The sequence below is a fragment of the Ostrinia furnacalis genome, unplaced genomic scaffold, assembly GCF_004193835.3.
Source record: "Ostrinia furnacalis isolate ACB-3 unplaced genomic scaffold, ASM419383v2 OfSCF7469, whole genome shotgun sequence".
NCBI lineage: Eukaryota > Metazoa > Arthropoda > Insecta > Lepidoptera > Crambidae > Ostrinia > Ostrinia furnacalis.
The window spans coordinates 20,857-34,882 of NW_021137708.1; the positions used below are offsets into that span (position 1 = coordinate 20,857).

Sequence of the window (14,026 nt, forward strand, 5' to 3'; positions counted from 1 at the left end):
TCATAACAAAACCATTGCGTTTCTATTTCCTTTAATTTCACTATTTACGCTTTCGTCGGCAAATCGTGCGGAACCCTCGCGGCGATAATGGATTTCAGAGTTAGGCGTTTTGTCACCGCGGCCGCGAGTGCAGGCCAATGACCTGAATAAATTGCAGATTTCATTGGTTACAAGTTTACAATAGTGTAACGAATGCGAAAGTTTTTTGTTTTCGATCTAAAAAAACCAGAGGCTAAGCTGTGACATCGTACCTAGGTACTTGTGTTTGTAAGAGGTGTTTTATTCAGTAAAAATTCATAATCTGTTCAGAAGTCGCGTCTCGCGATACATTAGCTATCAATTTTAATGAAACGATTATACATTGTGACGATGACGATTTTAACCCTGACCCTGTTTTATGCAAATAAATAAATTTGAATTTGAATTTGAATTTAAAAAGATCAAAGCTGGAATCAAACTTGGGACTTTCTACATCCAACCAATCCAACATGCCACAGCAGTGGAGCTACAAGTTAACAGTCCGAAATTAGCTATACAACTTTTTGCTTTAAAAATAAAATTATTTTGAAACGGCTAAAACTGCAAATGATACAGAATATGTCTTTAAATAATATTTTGTGATTAACAAGTAATATCTAAAATTCACGGATATGAAAATTACCACAAATAAAATAATTTCTACAAACTGCATTGACCAATCGGAACGTGTCCGTCATCTGTCAATGTCAAAAGTTTCACAGTTGTCAAAATTTATTTACATGTACACGTCAGTATTATTGTGGGATTTTTTGTGTAAATGTGGTGTAAATTCTAGAAAAAATACTAACAAGTTTAGTTTAAATTCCTCTGATTTATTGTTAAATAAACCTTTTTCGACCACGATAAAGTACTGCATCTTGTTGAATTTAAACATTGTGCAATAGTTGCAAACGCGGGCATTATCTCAGTGTTTTCCGCTTGACCTCAGGTTTTAAACCCACGCAATGGATCCCGAATACGAGGAACGACAGAACTACTACTCACTTAATCCTTTTACTTATGGTAAGAATTTGCTGTTTATAAAGTCACTTTACAGGACATAAGTTAATGTTAAGTTCTTTTACCAAGTTACACATTACCTTGATCAGAAAGTATGGTTTTTATCATCCTGAACATCCTTAGTTCAACTCCTTTACTCCACATTAGGTTCAAGGACGTGGTATAACTGTTATAGTTTGCAAATTGCTTGGGCTTAGTTAGTTCAGAATTAACTTGGCAATTTACACTATGAATGAAGATGAGAGTATAAACATGGGAAATATTATTAACAAACCACACATTATCGTTCTGCAACTGTTCTTGCCTAGCAAATGCCACCAACATATAAAAAAACCATCATTTAATCATTCATTTTGGTCAAATACGTGCACAGCTGGGCCAAAGCCTCCCTCAAGGATTTCATTTCATTGATTAGTTCTATGCTGCCCGCATCCAGGTGCTTCCTGCGACCCACTAGTTCATCGGTCCACCTAATAACGAAAGTAATTTCAGTACATAGGCCCTTTCCACTTATACACATCCCAAATATAGCTTGCTCTACCACCACTTCGGGACAACATATAGGCTGGTGCTGAGATTATATATAGACATAGTTATAGACATAGCGTCCGGTATACCCCAGGGTAGTGTCTTGGGGCCCGTGCTGTACCTATTGTTTACCGCAGACCTGCCAACAACTACAAATACATTCACAGGCACCTTTGCTGACGACACGGTAACAATGGCAACACACGACGATCCAGTCACGGCCTCACTCTATCTCCAGGAAAGCCTGACGGAAATGGAGAAATGGTACCATTCATGGCGTATTAAAGCTAATGGAGAAAAATCTGTGCATGTAACCTTCACTCTCAGAAGAAACTCCTGCCCACCGGTCAAACTTAATGGTATCCAAATACCTCAGGCTGAGGACGTTAGGTATCTGGGCTTGCACCTGGACCGCAGGCTAACCTGGAGAAAGCATATATGGACAAAGAGGAAGCACCTAGATGCCAAACTAAGAAACATGATGTGGCTTGTCGGAGGCCAGTCACAGCTGAACACCAGTAGCAAAATGATGGTCTACAAAACCATCCTTAAACCTATCTGGACCTACGGGATACAGCTGTGGGGAACAGCTGCCAACTCCAATCTCGACATAATCGAGCGCTTTCAGACAAAAGCCATACGTTTGATTTACCAAATCCCATGGTATATCAGCAACAAGCTCATCTATCAGGACTTGCCATTGCCCACAGTCAGAGAGGAAATAAAGAGCCACACACTCCGCTACAAGGATAGACTTTCAAATCATCCAAACTCTTCAGTACAACAACTCATGACCATTGAAGGCTTCCTATTCAAAAAAAAAAAAAAAAAAAAAAAAAAAAAAAGTACATAGGCCCTTTCCACTTATACACATCCCAAATATAGCTTGCTCTACCACCACTTCGGGACAACATATAGGCTGGTGCTGAGATTATTATCGGGGAGCCAGTCGTGGTTGCGCCGAATTTTGTCAGTGTGTGTGTGCGTATATTGGCACGCTCACATACAAACTGCGCTCGGTGCGTTTCTATGAAGATAACCTACTCATTTGTATTTACTCTGCTTATTCTGAGCAGATGCCATTTTGATGCCTGTACCCGTTCTGTTGTCTAGCTTTAGTTATTGTTTTGTTGTGTACTTGCACCGAATCCCATCCCAACTAATATTATAAATGCGAAAGTAACTCTGTCTGTCTGTCTGTCTGTTACGCTTTCCCGCTTAAACCTCGCAACCGATTTTGATGAAATTTGGCATAGAGATAGTTTGAGTCCCGGGAAAGAACATAGGATAGTTTTTATCCCGGTATTTGAAACAGGGACGCGCGCGATAAAGTTTTTCTGTGACAGACAAAATTCCACGCGGGCGAAGCCGCGGGCGGAAAGCTAGTAAACAATAATTTCTTTCTTTCTTTCTTTTAGTGCTGCGGTTCCTAGCTTTGTACGGCTGGTACGCCATCGGCGGCGCGGCGGCGCTGCTGTGCGCTGCCACTTGGCTGCGGCCACGCTACCGCCGCTGGCTGGAGGCCAAGGAGGACGCGGAGTACCATAAGAGTGAGTGTAGATCATCATCATCATCATTTGAGCCATAGGATGTCCACTGTTGAACATAGGCCTCCCCCAATGCTTTCCATGTTGATCGATTGGTAGCGGCCTGGGTCCAGTGCTTCCCTGCTACCTTTATGATGTCGTCGGTCCCACGCTGCGTTTTCCGGTACGCGGCCTCCATTCCAGAACCTTGCTGCCCCATCGGCCGTCAGTTCTGCGTACTATGTGCCCTGCCCATTGCCATTTGAGCTTGCTAATCCGTCGAGTGTAGATCAGTTGACAGCATATCAGACTACACACGTTTCGTTGCAAAATAGCCTGTATTACAATGAGATAATGAGTGCGGTATTCGATTGCCCTGCAAAACTAACTACAATGAGATAGGAGGCCACTGTGTGTTGCTGGATTTGCTGATATCTGTGCATATTACCAGAACTTCAGATGTGTGTTTGTCTTCTTTGCAACCTCAAACGGTTGTGGCAGTACAATCAGGCTTCTAAAGGTCTTGAAACTCAGAGCAATTGGATATTTTTAGTATGCATGACATAATCAATCATGCGTTTGAATCCCAGTGCTCTCAGTTTCTAACGTAATGGTATAGTTGATGCAATTCACGAAGGCGAGTGAGCTGTACATGTGTGGTGGCTCGCTACTGTTTGTTTTTTATGTTTTGACAGACATTACACTATTGTTATAAGCATGTACACGTACACACACAAGTAAAGCTAACTCGCCTTCATGAGTTGCACTTGCAAGAACTGTAAATATATGAATGTTAAAAGTTACTCATCCCAATACAATTCATAAGGTGAACCATTGTAGTTCAGTATTGTTTAATTAAAGGAATCCTATCTTTCTCCAGACCCTGACAAAGCCATAGCGCGTATGGAAGCGATCCAGCGCGCACGTGAGAAGCAGCAGGAGCTTCTGCTCAGCGCTTCACAGAGGGCGTTAGAACAGCAGAAGGAGGTAAATATAGCAAAGAAAATTATTGCATTTGAGATATAAATAATGTTTTTTTTGCGCTCAACTGCAATCAGGCGATTATCACACTGCACCGCACTCCACGTGGCGACATATACGAATCCCGCGCGCAAACGCGTTGCCAGTGTGTTGTGCCGCGCGTGTTTTCTATACAAACTGAGGTACTTGCATATAATGATTAAATCTGTCGTCCCGCGTACCGCGTCGGAGCGCGGTGCAGTGTGATTATCGCCTCAGTCCCAAACTATAAGCAGATTTGTTCCATGAAGTTTTAACATGTTCAAGGAGCTCCCCAGCAGGATACTCCTCATTAACCATCTGTCACTGAGTATATCGTGGCGCTTCAGTCGTTTAGTGTAGCTGATGGTTGCCAACGCGGTAGTCAATTGATTTTGGTGACTTTGTCAGCTTTAGCTCCTTCCTAACAGTTCTCATGCTCAGAGCTTCATGGATTTGTGTTGGTAGTGAACTATAGTGCATTTGAGATTCAATTAAGGTTAAAAAAAATAATAAGGTGTCAATAATACATTTGTGAACGTTCCTTCCAGCGTGAGGAGCGCAAGAAACAGGAGAATTTGGAGAGGCTGAAGAAATACGGCGCCGCCGCCGGCGGACAGAAGCTCGGCACGCCCGACGACGGTGAGCATTATGTCGAAGCTATCATCAGTAGGTCAATTAGTCTCCTCTGCAGGAGCATGTCCTGATAGATTTATTTATATATTTATTGTAGGAATTACAAACAAATGTGTTACAGAAATTAACGTATCTACTAGACTTATGTATTATTTATGTGGTAACACATCCCACTACGTAATCCACATATTGATATATGAAACCATGTTATATAGTTATATGTTATATGGTTATATAGAGCGAGGCAATTACAATTAAGGTACACCTTATAAACGCGGTGTAGCTCAACACCAAGAAGTAATTAATATTATGTTCAGACTTTTAATTATTAATTTTGTTCTGTTTTTTTATTCATTTAATTTATTTAGATCAGAGGTAAATAGAGGATTTGGCCTACTCTTCCCACGCTGGCCAGATAGAACCACCTTTTAAACAACAACAAAGAGAAGAAAGGGAATGTTTTATTCTGCCAGAACCACAAGGCATAATAATTAAGACTAATTTTTTTTTACCCGACTGCGCTAGGAGGGTTATGTTTTTCGAGTGTATGTATGTATATTTCTTTGGCACGGTCTACAGCCTAAAAATCAGATTTTTATGTACATATAATATTTGGGCAATAATTAGAAGTATTTTCCCCAACAGCCCGACAGTTTTGACAGTTCCAACTCCTTACCAGACAGTTTTTTTAGGGTAGTTCCCAAAGCCACGATGACCCAAACTTCATAATTCACCAACATTATTCCTATATTGGGAGCATACGCTGACAAACTTTCAGCTTTTATAAAATGACGTAGGTCTGGCGTTCACTAGCTCTTACTCTATTGTGTATGTGTCTTGTTATCTATCCATAAATAAATACTTTTGTTCTAGATTACTTGCCTCTGAGTGGCGGCGCGTCCACGTCATCCTACCGCCCGCCCAAGCGCTCGGCGTGCGGCGGCGGCGGCTGCGGACGGTAGGGCGCCGCCCGAGCGATGGAGGGGCTTGTGGAGGGGGGTGGGGGATAGTTGACAGCGTGCATCAGTAGGAGGGGGGAGGGATAAATTGTCAGCAAAAATAAATTTATGTTGAATTATTAACAGAAAATACTCTAGTAATAAATAAAATAATAGAAGTGCTTTTGCACACGCCGCCATTCGCACTTCGATATATTCATTCATCTCTTTCTCTAAGGGGATTATCACACTGCACCGCGCTCCGCCGCGGCACGCGGGACGACAGATTTAATCATTGTATGCAAGTAGCTCAATTTGTATAGAAAACACGCGCGGCACAAGACACTGACAACGCGTCTGCGTGTGGGATTTTTTGTATGTAATCACACGGAGCGCGGTGCAGTGTGATAATAGTCTGACTGAGGGAAACTAATGATTGTAATATGAGACAGAAAGATTTGTCAAAATTATATTGCATAGCAGTTCAGTTATGTTTATATTGGTGTTACTTAATTATTTAACTTTAACTAATGTTCGTTCGAGATCTGTTATGTACTTGACTGACTAAAAAACTAGTCAGCAGAAACTTTTTGTATATTATTATTACTTAGCAATGTGACGGGTGTTCAGTATTGTAATAAAGCCATAAGACTATTAAATCTTTTGTTTTTCTTGTTTTCAACTTTCAAATTCAACGAGTTTTTTTTAAAAAGCGAACATAATGAATGAATTTATTACCTTTCGTGTGTTCGGACTTTGGGCAACATCATTCTTTCATCTGTATCACTCCAGCAGACTAGCATATCATCTACTTCTAAAGTCCGGTCGCCGAGCAGATAGACGCCAAGCTACCCATCCTTATCGCTCGCGCGTAATTATATTGCTGTTGCGAGTGTGCGAGCGCGACAGCAATAATATTTACGCGCGAGCGATAAAGATGGGTAGCTTGGGGTCATTGGACGAAATTCTATGTGCTCGGCGACCGGACTTTAGTATGAAGTTCTGAAATGAAACAAGAAATGTACAAAATAGTAATTTTATTATCGTTTGGTATCACCTCAACGACGCGCGCCGGTATATGTACAGGGCGCTGCTAACTTAACTTACATGTCACAGATATCAAAATTGGTTTGTTCTTACCTACCATAAAGTTTATATACCTAGCGGAATAGAGCAACAGCACTAAGCGAGCGAGATGTCACTAGCAGTAACACTGTGTGATAAAAAGAGATGCGTGATGCCGTCACCGCACGTCAAACAGAACCGTTTTTTGTAACTATTTGACAGTTCGTTAGCACTTATTGGCACGTTGAAGATGAGATTTTTTCAGATTTTACGCGAGTGAAGTCGTGAATATTTATGAGAAATGTGCTTCAGAAACGTGGTGACTGGTTCTTTGATTGATTATTGCACAAAACAGAGAAATAATCCTGAAAACTGACACACAAATGACATCCTAAAATCGGTGTCGTTTGACAGCTCGTGGTTGTTGCTCTATTTCGAAGGAATATCAACTTTATGTTAACTACGCTATAATGAACATCGCAGAGTTCTGCCAACTCAACACAGACGGAATTTAACATTGTCAGTATATTTGCAAAACTACCTACCTACATAAAGGTGAAAGCATATCTATCGACGCGAAAATCTTTTTCAGTAAAATTTCATTGAATTTTATTTAAGTGTAGACTTCAGATTCTGCGGGTAGGTATGCGTTCACCTTAACACGTAATAGGAATAGAGTACAAAATACTAATTTGGTATAAATTCAGTGGGTTGCCACAAGAGAAAAACAAAAAACTAACAATCATGAACTAAAAAGTTTTGGTCTTTTTTTTTCATTAGCAATTAATGCCTGATTAAGCCTAAATACAATGTTAAGTTTCGTCTAAAGCCTGTGTTATGAAACTTAACTGAAGTATGAATCTACACAAAAAAAAGATTCAAGGCTGATTGTAGTGTGAGCGAATATTTAGCCAATCCATTTTTGAGTTTGAATTGTCGAGAAAGGTTTCATAATACAGGCCCATAACTGCCTTACCCCTCCCATAAGGCATAGCTGGTGGTAATTTCATTGCTTTAAGACCTTAAGACTAGTAGACAAGGCTCAAAATATATTGACTACAACATCCCCGTCGTCGTATATTGGCTTATTTCTAAATTTTAATAAACACGATGCGATTCAACGCACAAAACAAATATTTTTCAAAGTTTTTTTACATACCTACAAATCACAAAGTTCACACTGGTGAATTTTCTCACAAAAACCAGTGCTAAATTCTAAACTTGACAGCTAAAATAAGTGTTGTCCTGTTCTATCGTACATAAAAATGAAAAGAACAACACTAGTTCTGCCGTTTTCTTAACCAAATGATTGCAATATTTTCATTTTGACTTCAATTGATCACATAGTGTTGCCAGTACACAAAATACAACTTACTCGACTATAGATACATAATTTTACAATACTTAGGAAACTTATAATTATCTATTGAGTAACTATAAAATAAATAGGTACATTTAGACGATACAATTTTGTGATTATCATAATATTGCTTACGCATGGCCAAGCGAGTCGATCGACTCAGAAAAAGTCAAACAAAAGCATGTATATAATTTTGAAATGTCAAGTGTCAAAAATCAAAAACTGACAACCCAGTATTGATAGTAGCGCCCCCTGACAATGTCATAGCTGCAACGGTTCAGTTTAAGACATCTATACAAGTTAATTTACTAGCGTGTCCACATCAAACTTTAAATTATAGAAAGTTTCATCCACGAAGACACGCCCCACCAATTATTGGTCTCGGTCGCGCGGGGTGCGGGGAGTTTAATCTGAGCAATCCGTAAGGCATTATTGAAGTGTGCGTGTGCACTCATGGATGATTTAGCGTGTACCGATAACACTCAAACATTAGCGGCAGAATGGTGGGGCGCGTTTTCGTGGATGAAACGATCTGTACCTACATTTCCATGCAGTAATGACAGAATGTGCTGTACTTTTTAACCTTGAATTTATTAATCTAGCAACATAGATGAAATATAAATCGAGAAAAGGATGGTACGGCCGTGCCGCTTTTTTGCTCGCAGTGCCCCCAGATATTGTAGCTATTCCATGTTCATATTTGACGTTTTCTGAATCGATTTTCATTCCGTACCTCCTTTACTATCGGACGACAAGAGATCGAGACAACGAAACGACGCAACGTCGCGCTAAGTCGATTCGATTAAGGTACATTCACACTACCACGCATGTAACAGTAGCTAGACAAAGTGACATTCGCGACAGATTAAAATTCGTTTCGCTAAATGTGACAACTACGTAGCAATGTGAACACACCTTTATTCGCTACGGTTACTTAATAAAAATAATAACTAACGATCATACATTTAGCTAATCATTAAGATGAGAAATAATAATGTCAAATTATTTAAATAATTATTACTATTATTTAAAGCACAACTGTAAGTCTCGTTGCAATTTACATAATCTTAACATTTTTGTGCTATTTTGTACGCGATATGGGTAATCTAGCGACATAATTGAAATAATAATTAATTATTACACTAATTAAATTAAGAAACAACCTACATTTTGATTAAGAGAAATAAAAGAAGTCGCGAGAGGCACATGTTTTCATGTGGGCGTGGCTATCATGCCATCTCACTCTTTATAGAGTGAGTGAAAGAGAAAAAAACGCGAACACACATGACGTAGGTAACTGTCTAAGTAAAGTTAAGTTAGTAAATATTTATAAAAATAAGAAGTATTTGAACTTAAAATTGTTTTTAAGGTAAATACTTTTCGGATGCTTCTTGAACAAATTATTGATTTACAACGTATTCCATAAAAGAAACAAATCAACAGCTGTTGTTCTTGGTTTGACTCCACATTGTTTTTATTTCAATACACAAATACATAATGTAAAGTCATCAGATAACCTCCACATGTCAAATTATCTACATTAATTTTTAACCTTAAACTTAGAACATAAAGTTACAAATCCATTAGGGAAAAATATTACGTTACTAAAGTATAACTGTTTCTCATAAGGCATAAAATCAAACTTAAATGATTACATCGATTTTAATTTTATTTAAAAAACTTATTGATTTGCTGATCAATAATTGAGCGGCTTACGTCTAAATCTTCATTAATTTGTGTCAAAAATAAATTGCATTGTAGTCTAAATAGAAAATATTTTCGTCTATTATACACACTTATAAGTGTACGCTTATGTGATGGGAAATCAATTACAAAGTGAAATTATAATTTGTAAAAAAGAAACACTACCCCACCTTCATAAAAACAGGATTATTTGCTTTAAACTCGGTATAGATTGAAGTCGATGGAAGATAGTGTTATAAATTAATTATGTACAAAGATTATCAAGTTATATTACATTAAATTCGAGTTGAACACCGCGCGCGAACACAACGACTGATTACAAAGACTCGTATTTATTTAACAAATTACACATTAATATACCTACAATCTGAAAAACATCAATCTTTTAAACTGCGATCTCCAACCCGCCTGCCAAGCGTGGGGATTATGGCAAAACCCTCCACTATAGTGGAGGAGGCTCATAGTCCAGCAGTGGACTGTAAAGGGCTGTTGATGATGATGATACCTACAATCACGCAATATTACAGTGTCAGTAGTGATAAGAATTTGATCTTTTTCGAGAGATATACTTGCTGTTGCAGTGGTCTGTAGAATATGATTAGAACATTTAAGTTCAAGTGTCATAATTAAAACCACTTTGGGTTTTCGATTAAAAACCACTTTGGGTTTTCGATTAAAATCCATGGCACAAAATTTACGGTGCCCAGCTGTGGTGTTAGATGTTTGTAACCATGAAAAAGCTTCTGCATTTCGCGGTAGTTAATGTGTTGTTTAGCAAGTAGACGATACCTCCAATCGACATAGGTACTTTTTATGAGCTGTCAAAAGTCACTTTTTGCTGTTTGATCGATTTGAAGGCTAATAAAATGTTTTTTATAAAGTCATGTCTTGGAATTTATTGGTTTAACTGTTGACTTACCAATTGAGACTCCGTCGTGCGTAAGTTTAAGCAAATCGTAAAAGGTCAAGAAAGATACAGAATCTGCCAATTCTTTAGTAATTTGATCGTTTACCACCTTCTGATAAAGTATCTATTGGGCACTTATCTGACAAATAGTCATTAGTTATAACCCGTTTCTTTTTAGAAACGTGTATCAATTAACCTTAAACCAGATCGAATATCTGTGATTATTGTTTTCCGTTGAGTGCACGAGCACTAAACATTCATACGTTCATTTGTTGGCAGTGTGAAGCCCGTGTTGCACACACGAGCGTAAAAATGCATACACTAAGTATTTTAATCCGCTGTAATAAGGTTTAAGGTCTAATGTGATCAAAACAATTTGTTTCACTCACACAACAATCCGCGTGCTTTCGCCGTGAGTTTTCTAGCGCGATCCCTGGACGAAATCGTAAAAGTTTTCCCTAGTCTGTAGCAAACTTCAGTGGGTCATGTTATGTGCTTCAGGAAGCACAGAGGGACTGAGGCGCCCGTCGGCTGGCAGTGCGTAGTACCTTTCGACGTGTGTCACTCACATAATAGTCCGCGCGCTTTGGGCGTGAGTTTTGTAACGCGACCCCTGGACGAAATCGTAAACACAGTGTCTTCGCTAGTCTCTAGTAATTTCAGTGAGTCCCTGTTATGTGCTTGTGGAAGCACAGAGGGACTGAGGCGCCCGTCGGCTGGCAGTGTGTAGTACCTTTCGTGTCACTCACATAATAGTCCGCGCGCTTTAGCAGTAAGTTTTCTCACGCGACCCCTGGACGAAATTGTAAACACAGTCTTCGCTAGTCTGCAACTTCAGTGTGTCCCTGTTATGTGCTTCAGGAAGCACAGAGGGACTGAGGCAGCCGTCGGCTGGCAGTGCGTAGTACCTTTCGTGTCACTCACATAATAGTCCGCGAGCTTTGGGCGTGAGTTTTCTCACGCGACCCCTGGACGAAATCGTAAACACAGAATCTTCGCTAGTCTGCAACTTCAGTGTGTCCCTGTTATGTGCTTGTGGAAGCACAGAGGGACTGAGGCGCCCGTCGGCTGGCAGTGCGTAGTACCTTTGAACGTGTGTCATTCACATAATAGTCCGCGCGCTTTAGCCGTGAGTTTTCTAACACGACCCCTGGACGAAATTGTAAACACAGAGTCTTCGCTAGTCTCTAGTAACTTCAGTGTGTCCCTGTTATGTGCTTGTGGAAGCACAGAGGGACTGAGGCGCCCGTCGACTGGCTGTGTGTAGTACCTTTGTGCCGCAGAGGGCGTGTGTCACTCTCGTAGGAGGCCTCGCGCTTTGGGTGTGAGTTTCCGAACGCGACCTCGGGATGATATGGATACGGCACTGGTTGAACCTGGAAGGAATTGAGGGTAGTCAAAAAACTGCTGAGGTTTGTAGTTCGATCACTGTCGACTGGACTATTATGGTGAATTTATACATAACACAAGTATACGGGGTGTCAAGCCGGTGCCAGGTAATAGATGTGCATTATATCGACAATCGATTGAATCCCCATGTATGTTCAGCGATTTTGCTAAGTTTAGGAGTTATAATCAGTGCCGTATTATCCATAAGGCACTTTAGGCCAGTGCCTAGGGGCCCACCATGAACAGGGGCCCAGCATTCCCGATTAAAAAATGAAAAAAAAAAAGTTAAAGATTATTTTTATGCAACAAAACTCAAACCACCTCAAAACTTCGCCTTATTTTGGTTTGTTTACACATTCAATAGTCATATTTCGATATTGTGGAAGCTAATTCATTTTCGTAACTTTGGCATTACTGCTTTGGTTTACATGACAGGTCGACCGTAAGGACGCCCTTCAGAGGCTAAAAAGCCTCACTGCGGAGTAGGGTGGTCCTTATTTTTCGACTTTTGATTTCTCTCCGGGGCACTTTCTCATTCGATTATATACCTCTAAATATGAAATTAGCTCTTTTTGTTTTTTTTTTTGTTAAGATTTAGAGGTCGCTACCAGCTGTCAAAATATTTGGGTCATTCCACCGGCCAAGAAAATCACGTGTCCGGGGCCAAAAAGTACCCGAAAATCATAATATTTTAGTAACAAATATTTTTATCTAATAGTATAACTTTGGTTCTTGTTGTTAAACCACAGAGATAGTTAATAATAGTTAATTAAGTAATTTTAAAAAAATCGTAAGTCGTCAAAAATCCTGCGCCTCCAGGCTACAGGCTCCGGCACATCCCGCGCCCGCCTAGCGTTCGAGCGCGCGGCGGGGGTGTTGGTTTCTACATACGTAAAGGTGTCTATGCTCGACAAATCAAACCACCAAATATTAATTCTGTAGAACAAATGTGGCTGAGTGTTACTCTAAACGGCCTCAAACTTGCGATCGGAACTGCATACCGACCCCCGTGGCTTAACGTTGACACCTTTATTGATGCACTTACTGAGTCAGTTAGCTCTTTTTCTATGTTTGATCACGTAATTCTCATGGGGGACTTTAATATCAACCTACTTGCTCCTAACGACTCTAACACAAAGAAGTTGACTGCTTTTCTTCAGTATTCTAACCTTGAACAATTCGTTACCCAACCTACACATTTTACAGATCATTCTGAGACTTTAATTGACCTGATATGTAGTTCTTCTAAGATTGTTGACGTTTCCGTTGATTACATCCCAGATCTATGTAATCATGCCTTTATTTCATGCAGATTGCGACATGCTAAACCCAAATTATCCCCTAAGTGGATATATTACAGACCAATTAAAGATATCAACCCGATAGAATTTAACACTTTTATAGATGCAATCCCCTGGGAAAAGTTGTTTAGTGATGATGTAAATGAAGCTGTGTCATCTTTTAATGCTTACATAACACATGTCTATGACATATACGCCCCATACATGCACTCCTGTGTCAAATATCAAAGTTACCCCTGGATAACCCCGACAATTAGGGATATGATGAAACTAAGAGATCAAGCTCACGCCAAAAGTCGTCGCACAAAACAGGATTCGGATAAAAACTACTACAAAGAGTTAAAATCAATAGTAAATAAAGCGATGTATGCTGAAAAAGCAGCATTTTTTCAGCACAATATTAATAGGAATAGTAAAAACTCTAAAGAATTGTGGAAGAATATCAAGAGAAACGTAGTTGATTTTAAAAGTAAGCATAATCCAGTTCCACCTCATATTAATAACCCAGATCTTATTAATAATCATTTTCTTAACCTTCCCGGAAGCAATAGTGTCACTATTTCAGACCTTACGTATTATGAGTATAATCGTTTCAGTTCTTCAAAGTTTAGTCTCAAAGCTGTTGATGAAGATTA

The 14,026-nt window shown here is 39.5% G+C and overlaps 1 protein-coding gene and 1 long non-coding RNA gene across 2 annotated transcripts; one reads left to right on the top strand and one right to left on the bottom strand.

The window, feature by feature from the left end:
• Positions 1–730: 730 nt before the first annotated feature.
• LOC114364797 (selenoprotein S) lies at positions 731–6,324 on the top strand. Its single transcript, XM_028321100.1, has 5 exons — positions 731–1,041; positions 2,985–3,116; positions 3,973–4,079; positions 4,643–4,733; positions 5,601–6,324. Exons 1-5 carry the CDS (start codon positions 984–986, stop codon positions 5,687–5,689), a joined length of 477 nt encoding a protein of 158 aa, XP_028176901.1. The 5' UTR covers positions 731–983; the 3' UTR covers positions 5,690–6,324.
• Positions 6,325–6,687: 363 nt separating this feature from the next.
• On the bottom strand, positions 6,688–12,091 carry LOC114364783 (uncharacterized). The gene is made up of 2 exons (XR_003656878.1): positions 10,304–12,091; positions 6,688–10,154 (listed from the first exon to the last, which is right to left on the bottom strand). It is a non-coding gene; the product is annotated as an uncharacterized LOC114364783 (long non-coding RNA).
• Positions 12,092–14,026: the final 1,935 nt, after the last annotated feature.

What these genes read in the sequence shown, in the direction of transcription:
- LOC114364797 (XM_028321100.1), top strand. Translation starts at nt 984, where the DNA reads ATGGATCCCGAATACGAGGAACGACAGAACTACTACTCACTTAATCCT. An exon ending in GGACGCGGAGTACCATAAGA is followed by an intron (nt 3,117 to 3,972) that starts GTGAGTGTAGAT and finishes ATCTTTCTCCAG; the next exon opens with ACCCTGACAAAGCCATAGCG. An exon ending in GCTCGGCACGCCCGACGACG is followed by an intron (nt 4,734 to 5,600) that starts GTGAGCATTATG and finishes CTTTTGTTCTAG; the next exon opens with ATTACTTGCCTCTGAGTGGC.